The 25,076-nt window shown below is 41.1% G+C and overlaps 1 protein-coding gene across 2 annotated transcripts in view; it reads right to left on the reverse strand.

Annotated features, from left to right (window-relative positions):
- The window catches only part of PAK1 (p21 (RAC1) activated kinase 1), a 126,227-nt gene that overhangs the window by 29,921 nt on the left and 71,230 nt on the right, over positions 1 to 25,076 (reverse strand). For both annotated transcript variants that reach the window (XM_081100077.1, XM_081100076.1), the window contains exons 3-6: positions 11,792 to 11,892; positions 11,159 to 11,306; positions 7,235 to 7,272; positions 109 to 225 (exon numbers count right to left, since the gene is read on the reverse strand). In XM_081100077.1, coding sequence (XP_080956203.1) covers positions 109 to 225; positions 7,235 to 7,272; positions 11,159 to 11,306; positions 11,792 to 11,892 — 404 coding nt within the window. The remainder of the gene's footprint in view (positions 1 to 108; positions 226 to 7,234; positions 7,273 to 11,158; positions 11,307 to 11,791; positions 11,893 to 25,076) is intronic.

Genomic DNA, 25,076 nt, shown 5'->3' on the forward strand with positions numbered 1-25,076 from the left:
TGATCTCACCAACTCCTAAATCTAAGGACCACTACCCGAGTATAAAACCTCTAAGCCCCAAGCATCAGCCTCCCCCTCCCCCTCCAAACTTCAATAACAAAGACTCACAGATTTTGTGTGCTCTGGGCGTGGAGCAATCACTGGAGGTGGGGTAGCATCATCATCATCGTCTTCATCTTCTGAGACTGGTGGCACTGCGGGGGTCTCAGACACAGTCTTCACATTCTGAACAGCGGAGAAAAAGCCAGACTCATCAGGTCCAGCTTTAAGATACCAGGATCGAAATCTCCCCACCCCTCACCAAAGAAACCTCATCCTGACACCCCCTCAGAAACCCACAGCAGCCTCCGAGCTCTTCGCCGTTGTGCAGCCAGTAAGGAACTCAGCCGGCTGCCCTCTCTTCCAGTTACCACTATCCACTCAGTCCCTTCCTCCCATCCAAAGCCAAATGGGGATTGGGAAGCCAGGTTACACTTCTCCTACCTGCCTTCCCCAATCCAGACCCCGAAGACAAGCATGTAGCTCCTTCTTAGTCTATAAATTTTACTCTCCACACCGAACGGGTAATAAAATACGAAATGTAGAGAAGGGATGAGAAGTTGGGAATTCTACAAAGTTTATCATTATATTCCTTACTCCTTTCTGATATGGTTAATGGAAATCCAGGCAGGCGCTTGCCTCTCCTTTTCCTTTCTTTACCAAAACCTATCGCACACCCATTATGTCCACAGGTGCCCTCGCCTCAACCTGCAGATACAGAACCTCAGGAGCCCCTTGTCTCAAGAGAACAATGAGTTTCTCCCAAGACTGGCTACTATCCATCTCACTGGTCCTGGAATGAACCTTACCAGCATGACTGGTTGGATCTGCTATAATCTCAGCAACGTGATTTTCACTTGCAAACTGTAACAAAGCTGGGCCAAGAACAGCATGTTTGGGGGCAGGTCCAGGCAAAAATATCATACCATTGCTGTTTATACCACAGATATGAGACAAAATAGCTCCAAAACCTGAGATGTTTGTTGGAGACTAAATGATCACAGCATAGGACTGAAGAGGCAATAGAGATATTTTAATACATATAGACATAATTCAACAGTGTCCGATATTTTCAGGGCACTGACTCTGTGCTCGGTCAGATACTGTGATGGATACTGTTGACATAAAGATACAAAGATGAAAAGGGTGGCCTATGTCCTGAAGCAGCTCATCATCGAATACAGGAGACAGAGGGTGAGTTTCCCTTTTGCCTGCCATTTGGGGCCTCTAGAGAGAGGACAGTAGGGGATCAGAATGACAGGGGATAGGTGGAAAACTTCCCTAGAGGAATAGTAGACTAGAGGTACTGTTACCATGTGGCAGGCTGGCCTTTACCACATGTGACATACTAAGGTAAGCAAAACTAGTTATCTCATATTTTCAACAGGACCTCGGGTACTGGGCATGACTTAAAAACTTTCAGTGCTGGGCACATGTAAGCAACAAGCTTTGGTCACCATAAGCAATGAATTTATCCTTTCAGTCTCAAGTTTTATCACTTGAGGAATGTGGTGAAAAGTAGCAGTATAATTATAATAAGTCACTTTCAGTCCTACAATCCAATAGAGGTTCTTTCCCTGTCAAAGTATGTATATATATATATATATATATATATATATATATATATATATATATATTTGTGTGTGTGGGGGGGGGATTTAATCCTCACCCAAGGATCTTTTTCCCATTGATTTTTTTCTTAGAGAGAGTAGAAGAAAGGGAGGAAGGGAGAGAAAGAGAGAAAAAGAGAGAAACATCAATTGACTACCTCCCGACTGAGCCTCAACACAGGGCCGGGGATCGGATCGGACCTGCAACCCAGATATGCACCTTTGACCCGGAATCAAATCTGAGACCCTTCAGTCCACAGGCTGACTCTCTAACCACTAAGCAACACCAGCCAGGGCTCAAAACATATATTTTGGTATTTTTCTATTCTAATTTCTTTTTACAAAATATATTTTATTGATTTTGTACAGAAAGGAAGGGAGAGGGATAGAGAGGTAGAAACATCAATGAGACATCAATCAGCTGCCTCCTGCACACCCCCTACTGGGGATGTGCCCGCAACCCAGGTACATGCCCTTGACCAGAATTGAACCTGGGACCCTTTAGTGCGCAGGCTAACGCTCTATCCACTGAGCCAAACCAGTTAGGGCTATTCTAATTTCTTTTCTCCCCACTATTCCTCTCAACAAACTTTAACCAGAAATCCAAAATGGGAATTAAGTTGGCTGCCTCTTCACATCGGGTTGTTGCCTTGGGGCACCCTGATGTACATTATAAAAACTAGGTTTGTTTGCTCTAAAACTCTGTAGAGAAGGAGATTTCATCATCTTCCTTAGCAAAACATTCTGTTTTCCCAGGTGAAAGCTTTGGGTGGTAGTATTAACAACTATCAGAATCAGAGCTACAGGTTTTTGTCCCAAATTTTTATTTCTTATCCCTGTGTCCCTGGGCAAGGCTGTCCTACTCTAAGCCACACATTTCTCATCTCTAAAATGGGGATAATGACAGCACTCTCTGCCTACCTAGTTGGATGTGCATTTTAGTCTAAACTAACAACATCTTGGAGGATAAAAAAGAATTCTTAGAAATTAAAATTCTTAGAGGGGCCCTAAGAGAATGCAATGAAGTGAGGTGGGTATAAGAACTCTTTGTACACAGTAAGGAGCTAGGAAGATATAAGGAATCAATTAAATTATCATTCTGACTAATGACCACAAACCTCTGTTTTTTAAAAAGCCAATGAAGAACAAAATAAAGTCCCTGGTCTATGCCTTACATTTTAGAAGAGGAAACAGTCAAAATTAACCATTTCAGGTATAGTCGTAACAAGATAATCTATGAGAGTTTAAACTCCACTCTAGATGTTTTGGTTCTATGTGGTTAATCCTTCCCTATAATCTATATATATAAAAGCCTAATACGCTACGTGTCTGACCGTTTGATCAGTCACTATGATGTGCACTGACCACCAGGGGGCAGATGCTCCAACCGGTAGGTTAGCTTGCTGCTGGGGTCTGGCTGATTGGGACTGGGTGAGATGGGCTGGACATGCCCTGGAGCCAACCTCCCGTGGTCCCTCCCCAGTCTCTAAAATATTTCTTCTTATTAATTTCCTTTCAATGTTCACAAATCCATGCACTGGGCTTTTAGTTAAATAAATAAAAAGACTCATACAACATACAGTCTTTTGTATTTAGCTTCTTTTTGTTAGCATAAAGTTTACAAGGTTCATCCAAATTGTGGCATTATCAGTACTACATTCCTTTTTGTCTAAATAATAGTCCATTGTATTAATATAATACTTTTTTAAAAATCCATTCATCAATTGATGGGCATTTGGATTGTTTCCCTTTGGGGCTATTATGAATAATGCTCATATGAACATTCACGCACCCATTTTTGTGTGAATGTATGTTTTTATTTCTATTGGATATATACTGAGGAGTGGAACTTCGAGGTCAGCTGGTAACTCGATGCTTATCCTTTTGAGGAACTGCCAGACTTTTCCACAGAGGCTGCCCCATTGTACACTCCCACCAGCAATTATGAGGGTTCCAATTTCTTCCTTTGATTATTTTTTACTCTAATGCCTCCGTTCTCTGAATCTTCTTGAATCTCATTGCCTAAACCCTCTGTGTCCTTTATTCTCGATTTTCCATCTTTTTTATAGTTTTTATCATTAATTCGCTCTTAGATGTATTTGGCTTTTAATCCTTGTGAACTTATTTACCTAATAATATTTTTTAATTTCTAATAATTCTTTTTTATCCTCTAAGATGTTGTTAGATTAGACTAAAATGTACATCAAACTATACCATTCTCCTATTTAAAATATCCCTTAGCTCCAGCCCTAAGTCCAAGTTCTTTGGTCTGAAATGATGGATCCTCAACTTGGTTTTTGCTCATGCCACCTCCGATAAGAAAGCACTGTCCTTCCAGGTAGCTCAGTTGGTAAGAGTGCTGTCTCGATATGCCACTGTTGCCAGTTAGATCCCTGTTCAGGGCACATATAAGAAGCGACCAATGAATGCACAAATAAGTAGAACAACAAATCGATGTCTCTCTCACAATAAGTAAATAAAAAGTTTTTAAAAAAGCATTGCCCTTTTCTCTGCCTGGTATCATTACCTGTGTTTACCTGACACTATTTTATAAATCCTTGTTTATGTGTCCTGTTTCCTCACGAATTTGTGAGATCAAGAGCAAAGACCTTACCATTCTTTGACTCCCCAATCTATCACACCGTAGGTGTTCATTTTATAAATGAGAATTCAGGAACTACAAGGCATACCATCTGAGATCTCAGACCAATGCCACAAATAAAATTTTAGAGCCAGAAGCCCTTAATAATCATGTCTATTAAATGAACAAATCATTCAGTCCCAACAACTCTGTTCACACTTCTCTGTACTACTCGGCAGAATAAATCACTCCATCAAATATGACCCCCAATGTACATTATTTATACCTCTCTTGCAGCCTTTCTCCCTATAGTCTGCTGTTAATTTTTCCCTCAAGGACTGAGATAGTGCATATTCATTTTTGTATCACGAACACCTTGGCACAAAGGAGGTGCTAAGTAAATATTTATTTTATGGAGGAATAAATGAATAATCAGGGGAACTGAATTCTGCATTGGTTTCCACTATTAGCTCATTCAAGGGTAGGGAGCAAGTCATTTAATTTCTCTGAGTCTCAATTTCTTAACCTGTGTTATGGGGATTACAATCCTGTCCAATTATTTCACAAATCAAATGAAATGACTTGTATGAAACCAATATGGGAAATAATGACATGCTACCACAATAGAAACCATATCCCTCAGGTAAAACTAGCAAGGATACCGTGTACTGAGCCACAGGGACAAATGTTCTGAATCGGGAGAGAAAATGTCCTTGACGGCCTGAATGGCTTTAATTGTAGCTACGAAACCAGTACAGGTTTTCAGCAAGCAGGTGTTATCCTCTCTGCCATATGGCCTGAGCCCCAGGGCCCCTCCTCCTCCTCACTAATGAACAACCCGCTATGGCTTTACTGAAGTCTCCTTTATAAGACCTCTCTGCCATCTTCTTTCTCAGTTCCCTGCCTCGGTGAGAAAAGAACCCTGGAACAGCACTCAGAAGACCCTAGTTCTAATCTGGTTCTGCCATAATAGCTAATTCTGAGTCTCCAGGAAACTGTTTTTCTACCTGTGAAACAGGAATAAAAATACTTTCTTCACAAGGTAATTGTGAGGTCTAATTATTAGCACAGTGCCTGGCACATATCAGCCACTCAATATATGAGAGCTGCCACTCCTCCCATAAGAACAAAGATATATGAACCACAAAGCACCGCTCAGCTTTCTCCAATAATTCACTATTCAACAGTGGTAAGAACCTCCCAACGATCTTAACATTTGCAAATGCTTCCCCATCTTTTAATTATATATCTTCCATTTGATGAAAGAGTGAATAGGGGAAAGCAACGCAGACTGGGAATCTGATACCTATTGCCATCAACCCTTCTCAAGTTCAGTTTTATCAACGATAAAGCAAAAATAATAACTGACCTCATCAAGCACCCGTGAGGATTAAAAGAAGTAGTAAATAAGAAAGGACTGAGTGTGCTATTAGGCACTGGACAGGTGAACATTTTTTACAAATGATGACAGGATAAATGACTCAGGGTAAACCAATCCGCACTCCTGGAAACACGGTTCAAACTATTTCAACGATGACTCGACACTGTTAGAACTTACTACTTTCCTGCTTAAAATTCTTCAAGAGCTTCTCATTGCCTTTAAGATAGATTAAAACTCCTACAGGATCGGACCTGCTGACCACTCCTCCTTGTCACCCACTTCTAGTCCCTTCACCCTTCACATGCCAGCCACACAAACTACCAAGCATAGCTTGCGAGCCCTTGTCTTGACACATTCTATTTATTCCGTCTCTGTCTGGAATACTCTCATCTCTTTTTAATTCTTACACCCTAGACAACTAACTCATTTAGCTCAGACTCTCATCAAGAAACTTTCCTTATACATCCAGTTTCATTCAGTAAGTGGTTACCTGCCAGATGCCATGCATACAGCAATAAGCAAACCAGACCTAACCCCTGGGACCCATAAACTTCCAGCACACAGCACTGTAACTGTTGACTGTCGTCTTCATGTCCCTCACAAGACTGGGAGATTATATCGGACATTGGGACAATGTCGGATTCATGCCCATATTGCCACCTCTCCACAAGACATGGCACAGAGTAGGGGTTTTGCAAGTGTTTAGCAGATCAATATGACATAACCACCTCTGTACATAGACAGCATCAGGTTGTAAAGAACAGCAGTTATCATATATATATATATGATAACAGCTTACTATTTAAAGACCCTTTCAAACATATCAACATATTTTACTTGCTCTGGAAAATAGAACTTGTAAGCTGGAAGAGGCAGAGGGATCTTTGAAGTTATTGAGTTTTACTCTCCAGCCCTTCCTATGACAGGGCATTCACTACAACTTCAGGGGACACCTTAAATCAGCGGTTCTCAACCTGTGGGTCGCGACCACTATGGCGGTCGAACGACCCTTTCACAGGGGTCGCCTAAGACTATCCTGCATATCAGATATTTACATTACGATTCATAACAGTAGCAACATTACAGTTACGAAATAGCAACGAAAATAATTTTATGGTTGGGTCACAACACGAGGAACTGTTCAGGGCCAGAAGGTTGAGAACCACTGCCTTAAATGGACAGAATATGCTGCCCTCAACAATCAGGCCTAATCCTGGTTTTGTATACCCAAACCAAAGAGAGGGACTTCTCTTCTAAATTCAGGTTTTCGAAGACGTGTCCAGGTAAAGCAAAGTATGTCATCCTCTTTTTATCGATTAAAAAACTCAAGCTCAGATACTGGCTTTAAAAGGCAAATGAAAAACTGAGCCTAAAAGCCAGTTCTTCTGGTTCCAAGGTTAGGATTTCTAGAACATTAAAACAAATTTTTTTAAGCTGGAAGGGGTATCTACTGATTGAGTCCAATTCCTTTGCAGTTCCCTGTGCAGACAGGGACTCTGAGGCCCAGAGTGTGGGAGTGGCCAAGATGAGGGCCTCCCAGCCCAGGCTCCGCATCTGCCACACTGTCTTCGATCCCTAACCACCACACCTGCCCGGATCAGAATAGAGGAAATGAAGACTTACCAAAGTGTTAGAAGAATTATAATCCTCAGCTAATTTATCTGCAAAGGAAAAGAGACCAGGGACTCAGTCAGTAAACGATTACAGTGCATCTGTTCTTGAGAGCTAAGGAGGCCTAGCCAGTCAAGCCCTTGCCAGGCTCAGAGAACGACAACAGTATTCCTGGTACTATGGGCCCAATACCATGCTAGGCACATTATACACATTACCTCCCTTATCCTCAATAGATTTCCAAGTGCTCTTATTATGTTTCCTTTTATAGATTTGGAAACTGAGGTTCAGAGATGTTAAGTAATCTGCCCAGGGTACACACAGTTGTTAAATAGGAGTCAAGATCTGAATTCTGGTCAAACTCTAAATACTATGATAGAACTGTATCCACATCAGCAACTCTATCGTCATCAGGCCTGAATTTAAAAGAAAGAGGATTCATGGCCGGGTTGTCCTGAGCACCCATGACAAATTATGACCAGCCTGCAGCTTGGGCTTCTAGAAAGGATCCTCCACATTCATGTCTATTCCCCACAGGGAAAGAAAGACGAAGGCTCAGGAAATGAGAGGCATTAATCATGTCAAGTCTAATTAAAGGCAGAATCTTGTTTCTAATAATAGATTCAAGCTTCCACAGTAAGGTAATTACCATATTTCACTGATTCTGAGATGTACGTTTTTTCACATTAACATTTCTAAAACAGAGATGTGTCCTATAAAGGCTTTTTTTCTTAATTCCTCACCCAAGGATATATTTTTAGATTTTTAGAGAGAGAGGAAATGAGAGAGAGAGAGAGAGGGAGAGAAATACCTATGTGAGAAACATCGATCAGTGGCTTCCTGTACGCACCTTGACTGGGGGTCAAACCCACACCCTTTTGGTGTGCAGGATGATGTTCCAACCAAATGAGCCACCCAGCCAGGGCGCATTTCCTATTTTAATTGGCAACCTTTTTTCTTTAGTGGTATATAAAATAATGATGCCTCTTAAAATCAGTGATATCTTAGATTTAATGAAATATGAAACATACACTCAATGGAGATTTTAGCAAGAAAATAAGTTTAAAGACCAAGTACTGCATTTGGCTTTATTCTTTAATTCCTAAAGACCCAAGAAGAAAGTGACTTTGCTGGTTCAAGTGACTTTTCTGGAATTAAAGAGGAAAAATATTCTACCAAATCCAATACATTCCTCACCAAGAACAAAGCCCAGAGAATGTCCAAGACCCCAATTCCCATTATATAAGAAAGTGCCAGGTAGTACTTCTTCTGTCCTATGACAAATAATGGACCCAAAAGCTATGACAAAATGTTCTTAAAACAAACCCTGAATAGCCAGCTGTACTCTGGTGAAACCAATTCAGGATGTACTTTAAACATAACTCACTGGTTCTTTTTGTCCAAAAGAACATCAGCTTAGGGCAAAACAAAGCACAATACTACGTCCTCACTGCACAACCCCAACCTGATGCTAGTGTTTTTGAGGACTGGGTGTTCTGATAATAAATATATCTGGTCCATATAAGAAACAAGTAAGCATTGCTCCTTTTAACTGAGATGTACCATGTCTACATATCAAAATCAAATTCCACAGCACAGAACGACAGAGCAGAGAGGACTTCCAATCCCTTCATTTTACCAATGAGGAATCTAAGGTTCAGAGAAAAGAAACAGGTTCAAGATTACATAAATCACCCTAGCCTGTTTGGCTTAGTGGATAGAATGTTGGCCTATGGACTGAAGGGTCTCGGGTTCGATTCTGGTCAAGGGCCCAGATTGCAGGTTCAATTACCAGTGGGGGGCATGCAGGAGGCAGCCATTCAGTGATTCTCTCTCATCATTGATGTTTCTATCTCTCCCTTCCTCTCCCTTCCTCTCTGAAATCAATAAAAAATATATTTTTAAAAAAGATTACATAAATCACTGGCAACGTAGAGCTAAACTCCCTACACTACTTTTTGTTAATCAGCACAGAAAATAAAATGCTGAAAAAAATAGAAAAGTTGACAAAAATTGGCTTGGAAGATTATGCTTGGGTTATAAACCGCAATGGACTGAAAGACCCGAATTTAAAACACACTTCCATCAAATATCAGTTGAATCACCCAAAGCAATTCACTTAGTTTCTCTAAGCCTAATTCATTTCTCTGAGTCTGTAAACTAGGGATAATAATCCTTGCCCTACCAATCCTACAAGGCCATGATGAGAATCAAATGAGATCACTCATATACAAGCATATACAGATTGAGATAGTGTTAGCATAATAGTATGAGAAGAGAGGAAACAGAAAAAGGAGAAAGATGACTTTAAAAATAAACCATGCCAAACATAAAAGTTTGCCTGGAGTTGGTCCTGGTCTTCAACTTCTAGAAAATTAAAAATCCTGCATGCACATGCATGTGTACACACACATATACCTGTACTCAATGTTACTCACATATGCACACATAGATGAGCATACACACAATTACCTGGATTGTATAAGCATTCATTCATGAATACTTAAGTGGGCTTTGATTCCAAATATATGCAAACCCACAGAGCTACGCTTCCATATACATATATGGCACTTGTCTACATCTACACACATGTAAACATAAAACAAAAAGTCTTCCAAAGACTTTGAAGCTGAGGCTTTCAAAGCCAGCTCTAATCTTATATCTCCACAACAAAATCCCTAAAACACAAGCTCTAATCTCCTGCGTAGAAAATTCGCCCCACACCACCCCTCAACCCCAATTCCTCCTTGGAATGCCCCAGTCCTCCAATGCGAGAAGTAAGACAGACCCAGCGGGGCCAGACGTGAAGAAGGAAATACTGCTGGGAACACGCATGACCCTCTCCTGGGCACCACCATGGCAGCATGAGCGAAGCTGCAGTCTGTCATCCTCGCCATCTGTGCCCTTTGATACAAGCCAGATACTTGCTGGGAAAGCATCCTTCAAAATTGGCTAGTTCATCCTGGTTCTCACCTTCCCCAGTAATACTGCCCTTCGAAAAAGACAGCATGGACTCTGGAAAGAGCACTGAACTCGGAGGTAAGAGACCAGCTCTGCCACTAAATCAGACACATCAGAAAAGCCTTTTTTGGCTTTGTCTGCAAAACATGGGGAACTGGAAGTGATATACATACTAGGGCTATTTCTTGCTCTAACATCCTAAGATGCTATACAAAAGGTAAGTCTCCAGAAATGTAGGCCTTCTCATGACTTGTCTAGGAAAAGAAAATTTCTCTACTATAAAAAGAGGTTCTCCAAATGAAGTTACTAGAGGCAAGTAGTAAACTTAAAGGGTGCTGGTAGAGGATTAGAGGACCTGGCTTCTAATCTCAATTCTGCTATAAAGGACAACCCTGAAAAACATAGTCCCTTATATAGGGAGTACATCTAAAGCACATTTATTATTACAGACCTGTTTTTCACTTGACTGATAAAAATCAGTTCCTTAATGAAGAAATTGGGCTTGCCTACTTAAAAGATATACATTAAATGTGTTATTAAATTAACTTAACAATATTAAAGATACTGATGATAATGACAGCTACATTTCCATGGTGTCATTTATAACCCATGAAGGACTTTTGCATCAATGAGCTCATTTTTTCCTCACTACAACCTCCAGAGATAGGAATTATTACTCCCATTTTGAGGCTCAAAGAAATGAAGTGACAGTTAAAGGCTAGTGAGTGTCAGAAGTGAGATCTTCTAGCACAAAGTGTATGTCTTTACATGTCACATTTTTTAAATGAGCAGTTTCAGAGTAAAGACTCAAGTTTGATGCAAAACCCATTGCCTTGGCTAACCCTGTCTTAGTGAAAGTACCATCTCCACTCCTTCCAATACTTTCTTCTCTCACCCCAGGCCAACAGGCAGGGGGCTCTTTTCCACCCACAAGAAAATCCTTTTTCCCAGGCTGCCCTGTTCACAATCTTGTACCTGTAAAGCTCATGTACTTCTGGCTGTTGGAGGTCTTCTTGGAGTTATAGAATTCTAATACATCCAGCACAGCCTGCGGGTTTTTCTTCTGCTCCGACTTAGTGATATTTGATGTTTGAAGCAAGCGGGCCCACTGTTCTGGCATCCCCTGTAGGAGAGACATGAAGGCTGTCAGGAGGATAGTCACAGGGGGCCCTGAAGGAAAATCAGCGCTCCTCTGATACCTGCTAGCAGCCAAGGGCAATTTAGTCATTCCTCCCTGTACCCTCAGAGTGCGGCACAGCCTCTTTTATAAGACTTCTCTCATTGTATTAGTCACTTCTTGAGATTTTGCTCCTTCACCAGGCTAATCCTCCTTTGGAATAGGAACCATGTCCGATTTGTCTCCGCACCATCAGTGCCCAGAACAGAGCCTGCCGCCAAAAGGCCACCTCACAGAGCTCTATTTAAGAAATGAAGATTCAAAGGATTCTTCGGTGCAATTTTGGAGACTCGTCTAGTGTCCCTCTCGTGAATAAAAGAAGATAGCAACGAGGGTCTCAAGCAGACAGAAGCATCAGGAAGACTAGAAAGGATTGCCTCTCACAGTGCACAGCCAGAACTCTGAAGGCCTCTCTGTGGCCTGGGACTCACTGTGAACTCCCCTGTGACAGCATCAAACCCAACGTGAATCGTGTGCTCAAAATCTGAAGGAAGAGAAATCTCTGGCCGCTCCTTCTCCTTCTTTTTATTTGCTGCAAAAGAAAGAGAGAAATGGAAATTTTAAAAACAGAAACATTATTACATTTTTAGGCTTGTTTAGCTCTTTGTTTATCTGTAGGCTCCTTTAGAGGCCAAGAATTATCTATTTCATATCTGTATTTACAGAGCCCAATGCTGGGCTTAAATTGGAATAGATGTTCAATGCACGAGTAAAGACTTAATTTTTTGTCAAACTAAAGTAAGGGAGGCACAGAAAGAACACTCATCAGAGTTAATAGTCCTGTTTCTACTACTAATGAGCCACCTGATCCAGGGAAAGTCACTTCCTTCTTCTGAATCCTGGTTTCCCACCCATCTGTAAAGAGAGGAGTCTCAAGTAGGTTGTCTCTAAGGACACTTCCAGCCCTGACATCCTATATTCAATGAGCTTCTATAGCCTGCGTCCTACTTACTAGGTCTTTGATTATGGACTTCTTTATGGTTCAATTACATAATTTTATATTTGGAAGTAGATTTAATAATGTAAGTCATTAATATTTTATCAGGTGCTTACCAGGCAATGGCTCAAATTCTTTTATATGTAATAATTAACTTTAGCCTCACAGCAACTCTATCACTCAGGTACTATCATCCTTATTTTACAGATAAATAAGCTTAAGTTATTTGCCCAAAATCACATGATTAGCAATGGGCAGTCCCAAGACCCAAGCCCAGGCAGTCTGGCTCAGAGTCTGATCTCTACACCACGATGCTATGCTGCCTCCCTAGGTTAAGACCTTAAAGGCTCATTAAGTCCAAATACTTGTAGGGTCTAGCATAGAGTAGATGTTCACTACAGTCCCGCTGACCTCACAGAAAAGTTATAGAGCTGAAGTACCCTTGTTAGGGGTTGAATCGTGTCTCCCCAAAGATAAGTCCTAACTCTTAGTGCCTCAGAATGTGACCTTATTTGGAAATAAGGTCATTGAAGATGTAATTAGTTTTGTATTTGTATCATGCTCTAGTGATTACAAGGCACTTTCACATATATTAGTTCTCTAGAGTCTCAAAACAACAGTGTGACAAGCAGGGCAGTGATTATGGTGCCCATTTGAGAGAAGAAGAAACAAACGTTCCAAGAAATTAAGTAATCTGCCCAACGCCACAGAGCAATTCAGAAGCAAATGTGGGGCCAGAACTAAGGCTTTTAGACTTCCAGCTCTGTAGCCTTTCTATTGTGTCACTCTGCCTCTCATGGATTGCTGCTGCTTATGATTCTGCTCTCTCTCAACGCATTTATCTTCTACACAGTGGTCAAATTTATCCACTCTTCTCTCTCTTCATTGCCACCACCCTATTTCAGACAGTTATCTGTGGCCTGAATCATTCTAAGAGTTGCCCATCATCTGCATTCTGGTTCTCTCCAATGAAAACAACAGTTAGAGTAGTCTATAGACTTGCTATTCAAAGCAGCATCAGTCAGCATCAACATGTAGAATCTCAAACTCCACCATAAGACTGTTGAATCAGAATCTAAATTTTAATATCTCAAACTCCACCATAGACTATTGAGTCAGAATAAAAATTTTAATAAGATCCCTAATGATTCGTGTGTATATAAAAGTTTGAGAATCAACCCACAGCCAACATCATACTCAATGAGCAAAAACTAAGTGTTTCCCTTAACATCAGGAACAAGACAGGGATGTCCACTTTCACCACTCTTATTCAACATAGTACTGGAATTTCTAGCCATAGCAATCAGACAAGAAGAAGAAATAAAAGGCATCCAAATTTAAAAAGAAGAAGTAAAACTGTCATTATTTGCAGATAACATCATACTGTATATAAGAAACCCTAAAGATCCCACCAAAAAACTAGTAGAACTGATAAATAAATTCAGTAAAGTAGGCTGAAAAATAAATATCCGGAAATCCATTTCACCTCTATACACCAATAATGAACTATCAGAAAGGGAAGCTAAGAAAACAATCCCATTTACAATTGCATCCCCCGCCCGCACCCCCCCCCAAAAAAAATACCTTGGAATAAATGTAACCAAGGATGTAAAAGACATGCACTCAGAGAATTATAAAACACTGAAGAAAAAAACTGAAGAAGATACATGTAAGTGCAAGCATATACAATGTTCATGGATAGGAAGAATTATCAACATTAAAATGTCTATACTACCCCAAGCAATCTATAATACCATGCAATTCCTAGCAAGATACCAATGGGGTATTTCACAGAACTAGAACAAATATTCCAAAAATTTATATGGAACCACAAAAGACCCCAAACAGTCACGGCAATCTTGAGAAAGAAGAACAATGTTGAAGGAATCACGCTACCCGATATCAAATTATACTATAAGGCCATAGTAATAAAAACAGCATGGTACTGGCACAAAAACAGACTTATAGACCAATGGAACAGAATAGTAAGCACAGAAATAAACCCATGCCTTTAGAGTCAATTAATATTTGACAAAGGAGGCAAGAACATACAGTGGGGTAAAGACAGTCTATTCAATAAATGATAATGGGAAAATTGAACAGATAGATGAAAAAAACTAAACTAGACCACCTTTTCACACCACACACACATAAACTCAAAATGGATTAAAGACTTAAATGTAAGCCCTGGCCGGCTTGGCTCAGTGGATAGAGCGTCAGCCTGCGGACTGAAGAGTCCCGGGTTCAATTCCGGCCAAGGGCTCATGCTTGGGTTGCGGGCTTAATCCCCAGTAGGGGTGTGCAGGAAGCAGCCGATCAATGATTCTCTCTCTGCCTCTCCCTTCCTCTCTGAAATCAATAAAGAAATATATATATATATTTTAAAAGACTTAAATGTAAGTCACAAAACCATGAAAATCCTAGAAGAAAACACAGGTGGCAAAATCTCAGACATTTTCTTAGCAATATTTTTTCTGATATATCTCCTTGGGCAAGAGAAACAAAGAAAAATAAAGGGAAATACATCAAACAAAAAAGCTTTTGCACAGCAAAGGAAACCATCAGCAAAATGAAAAGACAACCCATTAAATACCAGAACATGTTCACCAATGACATATCTAATAAGGAGTTAATACACAAAATTTATAAAGAACTTACACAACAACACACAAAAAACAACAACAATCCAATTAAAAATTGGGCAAAGGACTTGAATGGACATTTCACCAAAGAGGACATACAGATGGCCAGGAGACATATGAAAAGATGCTTAACAACACTAACCATCAGAGAGATGCAAATTAAAACCACAATGAGATATCACCTCACACCTGTCAGAATGTCTATCATCAATAAATCAGCAAACAACAAGCATTGGTGAGGAAGTGAAGAAAAGGGACCCCTCAAGCACTGTTGGTGGGTCTGCAGATTGGTGCAGCCATTATGGCAAACAGAATGGAGGTTCCTCAAAAAATTAAAAAATGGAACTGCCTTATAACCCAGCAATCCCACTTCTGGGAATATATCCAAAGAAACCTGAAACACTAATTCAAAAGAATATATACACCCCTATATTCATTGCAGCATTATTTTCAATAGCTAAGATTTGGAAGCAGCCCAAGTGCCCATCAGTAGATGAGTGAATAAAAAAATCTGTGCGCCGAAACCGGTTTGGCTCAGTGGATAGAAGAACCTGCGGACTGAAGGGTCCCAGGTTCGATTCCGGTCAAGGGCATGTACCTGGGTTGCGGGCATATCCCCAGTTGGAGATGCGCAGGAGGCAGCTGATCGATGTTTCTCTCTCATCGATGTTTCTAACTCTCTGTCTCTCTCCCTTCCTCTCTGTAAAAAATCAATAAAATATATATATAAAAAAATCTGTGGTACATTTACACAATGGAATACTACTCGGCTATAAAAGAGAAGGAAATCTTACCTTTTGTGACAGTATGAATGGACCTGGCAAGTATTATACTAAGTGAAATAAGCCAATCAAGAAAGACAAATATCATATGATTTCTCTTATATGTGGAATCTAATGAATAAAACAAACAAATAAAATAGAAACAGACTCATAGATACAGAGAACAGACTGACAGCTGTCAGAAGGGAGGGGACTTGGAGGGTTGGGGCAAGAAGGTGAAGGGATTAAGCTGGAGGGAGGGGGAAACACATTACAGACACAGATAACAAACAGTATGGTTACTACTAGAGGGAAAGTGAACACACAATATAATAGACAGATGATGTGGTATAGAATTGTATACTTGAAACCTATATAATTTCATTAACCAATATCATCCCAATAAAATCAATAAAAATTAAAACAGATAAAATAAGCCCAGCCGGTGTGGCTCCATGGTTGAGCATTGACCCATAAACCAGGAGATCATGGTTTGATTCCCTGTCAGGGCACATGCCCAGGTTGTGTGGCTTGATCCCCAGTAGAGGGCATGCAGGAAGCAGTCGATCAATGATTCTCTCTCATCATTGATGTTTCTATCCCTCTCTCCTCCCTTCCTCTGTCTGAAATTAATAAAAACGTATTTAAAACTGATGAACAAAATAGATCTAGAGACACAGCAGCCTGGAAGAGACTGTGGAATCTCAGAGGGAAGGTGGGGGTGAGTGGGTTAGTGGGAAGAGATCAACCAAAGATCAATTTGTGTGCATATATGCATAACCCATGGACACAGACAGTAGGATGATGAAGGCCTGAGGTAGGGGTTGGGGGCGGGCTAGGAGGGGTCCATGGGAGTAAAAAGGGGACATATGTAATACTTTCAACAATAAAGATTTAATTTAAAAAATAAACATTTAAAAATAAAAGTTTAAGAATCAAGGGGATGAGAAAACAAACCACAGACAGGGAGAAAATATTTGCAAAAGATTTATTTAATAAAGAACCATTATCCAAAATACACAAAGAATTCTTAAAACTCAACAATAAGAAAACAACTCGATTACGAAAATGAGCAAAAGACATGGGTACACACATTGCCAAAGAAGACATACAAATGGAAAAGATGCTCAACATCATATATCATTAGGGAACTGCAAACTAAAACAATAATGAAGTACCACTCCACTCCTGTTAGAATGGCCAAAATCAAAAAGTGACACCATATGCTGACAAGGGTGTGGAGCATCAAAAACTTTCATTCGTTGCTGGTGGGAATGCAAAATAGTAGTCATTTTGGAAGACAGGTTGCAGTTTCTTACAAAATTAAACATATTCTTTCCATACAATCAAGCAATCACACTCGTTGGTATTTAGCCACATGAGCTGAAAACTTATGTTCACACAAAAACTTGCACATAGATGTCTATATCAGCTTTATTTATAATTACCCAAACTTGGAACCAACCAAGATGTCCTTCGGTGGGTGAATGGATAAGTAAGCTGTGGCACCTCCAGAAAGTGGAATACTGTTCAGCACTAAAAATAAATGATCATCTGGCTGGCGTGGCTCAGTGGTTGAGTGTCGACCTATGAACCAGGAGGTCATGGTGCCATCACTGGTCAGGACACATGCCCGGGTTGTGGGCTCGATCCCCAGTGTGGGGCATGCAAGAGGCAGCTGATCAGTGGTGCTCTCTCATCATTGATGTTTTTTTCTCTCCCTCTCCCTTCCTCTCTGAAGTCAATAAAAAAATGTATTTTTAAAAATAAAAAAGAAATGATCTATCAAGCCATATAAAGAGGAACCATAAATGCACATCACTAGGTAAAAGAAATCAATCTGAAAAGACCACAGGTTTTAGCTATTTACCCACTTGATAATGTATCTTCCAGAAGCAGCTGCTTTGAGAGGGAAGGCTAAGGACTTATCAAGGCTGAAATTAAGTTGTCATTTATGACATAAATCCATCTGTCTTGCTTACAGGAATGCATGGGACACGTTGCAGGGCTTTGGGATTGCTTTCCGTGCCTAAATTTCTTTTTTTTTTAAATTAAATCTTTATTGTTCAGATTATTACATTTGTTCCTCTTTTTTTCCCCCCCATAACTCCCCTCCTCCCAGTTCCCGCCCCACCCTCCGCCCTCACTCCCCACCCACTGTCCTCTTCCATAGGTGCACGATTTTTGTCCAGTCTCTTTCCGCATCTCCCACACCCCTTTCCCCCCCCAAGAATAGTCAGTCCATTCCCTTTCTATGTCCCTGATTCTATTATGATCACCAGATTATTTATTCACTTGATTCTTAGATTCACTTGTTGATAGATGCATATTTGTTGTTCATAATTTGTATCTTTACCTTTTTCTTCTTCTTAAAGGATACCTTTCAGCATTTCATATAATACTGGTTTGGTGGTGATGAACTCCTTTAGCTTTTCCTTATCTGTGAAGCTCTTTATCTGACCTTCAATTCTGAATGATAGCTTTGCTGGATAAAGTAATCTTGGTTGTAGGTTCTTGGTATTCATCACTTTGAATATTTCTTGCCATTCCCTTCTGGCCTGCAAAGTTTCTGTTGAGAAATCAGCTGACAGTCGTATGGGTATTCCCTTGTAGGTAACTGGGTTTCTTTCTCTTGCTGCTTTTAAGATTCTCTCTTTGTCTTTTGCTCTTGGCATTTTAATTATGATGTGTCTTGGTGTGGTCCTCTTTGGATTCCTTTTGTTTGGGGTTTTCTGTCCTTCCTGGACCTGTAAGTCTATTTCTTTCACCAGGTGGGGGAAGTTTTCTGTCATTATTTCTTCAAATAGGTTTTCAATGTCTTGCTCTCTCATCTTCTGGCACCCCTATAATTCTGATGTTGGTACGCTTGAAGCTGTCCCAGAGGCTCCTTACACTATCTTCGTATTTTCGGATTCTTTTTTCATTTTGCTTTTCCAGTTGGGTGTTTTTTGCTTCTTCGCGTTTCGAATCTTTGACTTGATTCTTGCGCTCCTCTGGTCTGCTGTTGGGTGTCTGTATAATATTCTTTATTTCAGTCAGTGTATACTTAATTTCTAGTTGGTTCTTTATCACAACATCGAGGGTCTCATTAGATTTCTTGAGGATCTCACTACATTTATCAGCGGTCTCACCAGTCTTTTCGAGGGCCTTACTAAGTTTATCGGCAGCTTCTAGACAGTTCTTGAGAGACCTTAAAAGTGTGGTTTTGAGCTCTATATCTTCCATTTCTGACATTTGCATCCTGTTTCTTTGTCTCCGCATTTTTATATCTTTTCTTGGTGCACCCCCTAGTGGTCTTTGTGCGCAGTCTTGTAGTTAAGCCTTGATTGTTGTCGGTAATACCAGGGGTGATTTGACCTCCAGGCTAACTGGCTATGAGAGTCAGCTGTGACTGCAGTGGGAGAGCTTCTGTGCTGGATCTCTAGGGCGGTGCTAATCTAGCCTTTGCCTGAGGCTATCTGGCAAATGGCTCTGCGCAGGGATTGGGCGGGGCGGGTCCCGGGGATCTACAGGGCGGGCTGGAGCAAGCAGTTATGGCGGCTCTCAGTTCCGTCCCTAGGGGCTCTGCCTCTCAGAGTCCCAGCAACCGCTGCAAACCTCGGAGAGAAAGCTGCCTTCGAGTTCCGACCGAAGCCAGACAGTCCCGCTTCTCCCGTTTGAGTCTGGGTCCCCAGAGACTCGCCCGGATCTGGAGCTCAGAGTCTGAAACTCCCTCCCGATTGAAAACAACAACCGCGCCCTCCGCCGCCAGCCCGCTCCGCGCGCGCACTCCGCACCTGAGTATTTCACTTCAGCACTGCGCCTCCTCTGAGTCTGGGTATGATATTCTCTTTCCTCCTAGTTGTAGAATTTCCACTCAGCCAGCCTTCCTGTGGTTCTGGATGATGTCCGTTCTGTCCTTTAGTTATATCTCTGAAGTGGTTGTTCGAGGCAGCAATCTCCGGCGTTAACCTATGCCGCCATCTTGGTTTCCCCTAAATTTCTTTTGATCTAGTTACTTAAAAGTATCTTAAGAATAACTGTTATTTTTATATTTTATTTATATTTATATATCACTATATTTTTACATATTATTTATATTATGTTAGTATATCATCATAGGCTTGGAATGGCAAATGCAAAATGAATTTTGGTAAAGAAGTTACAAACAGAGAATGGCTCAGCGGATGAGCAGTCTACAAGAACAGAGCCCCAGGGAAATGAAGTCCTTTAACACAAAAACACACAGGGTAATGCTGAAGGTGGCTCTGCTTCATATGCAGTACCTCCCATAGTATCTTCATATATAGTACCTCTTCCTCTCATTCTCCCTTTAAACATTCAGCCATCTTTTAAAGACTGGTTCAAGTCCCACTTCTTCCCAGTGGATTTCCTGACCTTTCCTCTCTCTGTGAATTCCCAAGACACTGAGTCAGCATTTAGTTATTTCCTATCTGGAATGATTCTTTGGGGTTTTTTAAGACTTACCTCCTAACCTAAGATGTAAACTTCTTGAGGACAAAAATCATGGCCCAAATGAAAATAGTACCTATGCTATTGTTGTGACTGTTATAAACTACTTTTTTAGTATTGTTATTGTTATTGTTATTTTGAGGATCACTAAAGTTACCTTTGTAAGTTGAGTTATCTTTAACATAAGAAAGTATCCGAGACATATCTATGGTAACCTCATGAGATACCTGGATCAGAACTTCCCAGCTGGATTCCTGACCCTCAAAAACTGAGATAACAAATAGTATTGGTTGTTTTAAGATGCGTAAGAGAAGGGAAGAGTGTTAGAGTCATATTTCCTATCTCACTCATTAACAGGAAACTGGCTGAATAGAAAGCAGAATCATCCTGATTTCCTGTAACCAGAGATCACTGGCTTGAGGACATAAAGTGGAGAAACAAGCATACAACCACACATCCTAATTTTAGCCCTACCTGTGGCCTCATCCACTCAGCTTTCTGACACATGAGGCTGACAATTTCAAGTCTCATGTTGTTGTACAGCCATCCATTTTCAGCACAAGGCACTGGCCTTATTTATATTTTTTAAAGATTTATTTTTAAGAAGCACCTCTCATTGGTTCAGCTGAGCTAATCTGAACTCAAGGCAGTAAAACACTCCAAACTTGGAGAGATAAACACTGACGTAGTCCAGTTTTAAAATTAACTTTGCTAAATGCTTCCCAAGCTCAGATAATTCCACTTTGGTTGTGAAAATGTAGCCAGAAAAAGATTCCAAACGAAAAGCTGCAGGGCTTCTTAGAATAAACCATAGGCTCCAGGCCCTGACCACAGGAACCTGGCTTTCCCACATGGAATTCTGCAGCTCAGCACCACCTATTACAGGCCCCGAGTGACAGCTTCTTCCCATCATTTACGCATTCCCCCAGGCACACACTGAAGCCATGCTGGAGGTCAGCATTAGGTAATGCCCACAGACATATCCTCACTGCCAACTCCCATCCCAGTCACCACCACAGCCCACAGAGAGCTCTCCTTTCTTATCCCCCAAGTCTTCTTAGAGACCCGAAAGTACCCCTCTGGAAATTCTGGGTCCAAAGTCTGGCTGAAACCCAGGCATCTGTATTTTTTAAAAGCATCATGAGTGACTCAGATGTGTCATCTGGGTTGAGAACAACTGACAGAGATGTTATGCTAGGATGTAACACATACTTAGGAAGACTTAGTTCCGCACTCATCCCTGCCACTTCCCAGCTGTGAGACCTTGAACAATTTACTTTCCTCAGCCTCCCCAACAGAAAATGAGTTGCTGTGGGTATCAGATAAAATAAGAAATAAGGTTTTTAGTAAAACATACACACAAACACTTCATATTTGTACGTGTTTTATAGTTTAGAAAATGCTTTTACGCCCACTACATCAAATGACAAAAGCCTACTAATGGTATAGGGTGGATGGAAATTATAATTATTACCATGTTACAGATAAGAATACTGGGATTAAAATAAACAGGTAAGGGGGTGGGTCACAGTAAATATCAGAGGTAGTGCCGGCGGCAAGAATGACACCAGGTGTCAGACCAGTGGAGCCAGACCGGACCTCAGATCAGCAACCTCGGTATTTGAGTTCTGGCTAAGAAAGAAATCAGAACCACGACTGAAACTGTAAGAAAAAGTTTATTTAGAATGTCACGGAGGTAAAAGAAGTGAGCCGTGGGAGAAATGGGCTTAGGAAACAAGTTACAGAGGCAAAGGAAGGGTCCTTGGAGCTTAGGAAAGAGGTAAAGCTAACCCGCCAGGGAGGGAAGAAAAGGGGAAGGGGAAAGGTGTGGGCCAACTCCAGGGAGAGCTCACTGGCCCTCCTCCGAAAGGCTGTTAAGGATGGAGATTTTAGGGAGAGCCCCAGAAGGGGGGTCTCAATATCTCAATAGAATTTCATTAGCTTTCCAGGTGTGTCCACTGATTGGTCAGCTCCAGGGAGGGGGTCATTAGTCAATGCAGCTGGTCCTGATATCAGCCATAGAATAGCTTGTCTGGTTTTGTTGCTTTTCTGGGCCAAGCACTGAAACACAGCTGGGGCCTAGACATATTTGATGTGGGTCAAAAATTCATTGTCCTGGGCTATTCTCTGACCCCCTTGTTCATTCCCTGTCTAAGGGGGTCTAACGGGCATTACTAGCAACATGCCAGGGGAGGCAAGGTCAGCGAGGGCCCCAACCACATGACCATCGATGTGAAAGGTTAGGGGGTCTAAGCCACCTGACCAGCAATATGCTAGAGGAGGAAAGGTTCCCCAGCGGGGGAGGTCCTCGTTTTCCCCGTTTTGCTCCTTGCTAGGCACCCAGGGCTTTGGACCAGAGTGACCTTCTGTGTCTGCCCCAGCGTCTTTGGTCTGCTCATTGTCTGTCTAACTGCCAACCACAGGAGGACTCCATCTAGGTGATCTAAGTCCAGTTCTAGACCATTTCTCTATGCAGCTGGTATAAATTTTCAAATATTTTACAAAGGGCACACCGCTTTAAAGACTGCGGCAATGTGAATCCGGCTAGGACTAGGTTAAGCACAAAGCAGCAAGTCAACAACGCCGATTGACTGAATGGCAATATCAACTGAGCACAACATCAAGCTGAATAAATGCTCCCAACAAAGGTAAAACCACTTTTCGAAAAATGTCATGTTGATGTACACATGAATCATAGCCATCTAGGACCTTAAACCTATGAGCTCAGGGCATGTATAGAAAATCTGTAACTAGAGAATGAAAGAGAAGTTACTAGATCATTTCATAACAAGTTCTTATAACTCTATACTTTGAATTTATAGAGCTGCAGCTTTAACCTTGAGGTAAGAGATTTGTTTTCAGACCAGATTTGGCCTAAGGTTACTCAGTAAGGATTTCCAGAAGTACCACTGGGGCTATAGCTCTTTGGCCTAGATCAGTGGTCGGCAAACTGCGGCTCGTGAGCCACATGCGGCTCTTTGGCCCCTTGAGTGTGGCTCTTCCACAAAATACCGACTTCTGTGCATGGGCCACGAAGTTTCGATCGCACTGTATGTATTTTGTGGAAGAGCCGCACTCAAGGGGCCAAAGAGCCGCATGTGGCTCACGAGCCGCAGTTTGCCGACCACTGGCCTGGATTGTTTTCACAATGGACAACCTGATCCAACTTCACCTTTATAACATCTCATTTATCTAATTACTAGAGGCCCATTGCACGAATTAGTGCACCAGTGGGGTCCCTTGGCCTGGCCTATGGGATTGGGCCGAAACCGGCTCTCTGACATCCCCGCAAGGGGTCCAGGATTGTGAGAAGGTGCATGCCAGGCCAAGGGACCCCACTAGTGCATGATCAAGGCCGGGGAGGGACACAGGAGGTTGGCCAGCCAGGGAGGGACCGCAGGAGGACTCCAGGGCATGTCCAGTCTGTCTCACTCAGTCCCCATCGGCCAGACCCCAGCAGTAAGCTAACTTACCAGTCGGATCATCTGCCCCCTGGTGGTCAGTGCACGTCATAGTGAGCGGTTGAGCAGCCTAAGCATATCAGCATATTACGCTTTGATTGGCTGAATGGCCGACTGGATGACCAGACACTTAGCATATTAGGCTTTTACTATATAGGAGGATAGGATTTCAAAGGTATGAGAGACTATATTTATCCACTGGATTGATTCTAATGTTTTAATTTAAGACATTGCGTTCTACAGAGAAATAATTAACCCAAGTCAGGCAGCCAATTTATGGGAGAACCAAGACTATAACCTAGATATCCAGACCCCCACTTCCCTATTCAGTACCTAAGATCATCCTTTTAGTTCCAAATGATGTCTGAAGGTTATGCTTCCATCTGCTGCTATAAGCAGAAATATTTTTTTTAAGAGTTTTATTGCGATATAATTCATATAACATATAATTCACCTATATAGTGTACAATTCAGTGGCTTTTTGTATATTCACAGAGCCTGGTGAACATCCCCACAATCAGTTTCAGAACATTTTCATCACCCCCAAAAGAAAACCCACTTAGCCAAAATTCCCCAATTCTATCTGCCTCCCCGACAGCCCTTGACAACAATTCGTCTACTTTTTGTCTATGGATTTGCCCATTCTGAACATTTCATATAAAAAGAATTATATAATATGTAGTCTTTTGTGGCTGCTTTCTTTCACTAACATTGTTCTCAAGGTTCATCCATGTTGTAGCATGGGTCAGAACTTCATTTCTCTTTGTTACCAAATAATATTTCTTTGTATGGATACACTACTTTTTATTTATCCATTCATTCATCAGTTTTGGCTATTATGAATAATGCTAGTGCAAACATTCATGTACTAGTTTTTGTGTGGGCATGTTTTCATTTCTGTGTTATGTGGTAACTAACTCTACTAGTATGTTTAACATTTTGAGAAACTGACATACTTTTCCACTGTTGACCATACTATTTTACATTCCGACCAGCAGTGTATGAGGGTTTCAATTTCTCCAGGTCCTTGCCAACACTTGTTATTATCTCTCTTTATTATTGTCATCCTAGTGGGTGTGAAGTAGTCTCTCATTGTGGTTCTGATTGGCATTTCCCAAGTGGTTAATGATTATGAGCATCTTTTCATGGGCTTACTGTATATCTTCTTTGAGAAATGTCTATTCAGATACTTTGCCCATTTTATAATCAAGTTGTCTTTTTACTGTTCAGTTGTAATAGCTCCTGATATATTTCTTATACAAATCCCTTATCAGATATATAATTTGGAAAATTTTTCTCCCAGTCTGTGGGTTATCTTTTTACTTTCTTGATGGTATCATTTGAAGCACAAGGTTTTAATTGATGATGCCTAGTGAGCAGAAATTTTATTATCTTCCTAGTTTGTCAGCAAGAAAAATTCCAAACTTTTAATTTTATTTTTTATATATATTTTTATTGATTTC

This window comes from Myotis nattereri (genome assembly GCF_964212035.1).
Source record: "Myotis nattereri genome assembly, chromosome: 9".
In the NCBI taxonomy this organism is placed as follows: domain Eukaryota; kingdom Metazoa; phylum Chordata; class Mammalia; order Chiroptera; family Vespertilionidae; genus Myotis; species Myotis nattereri.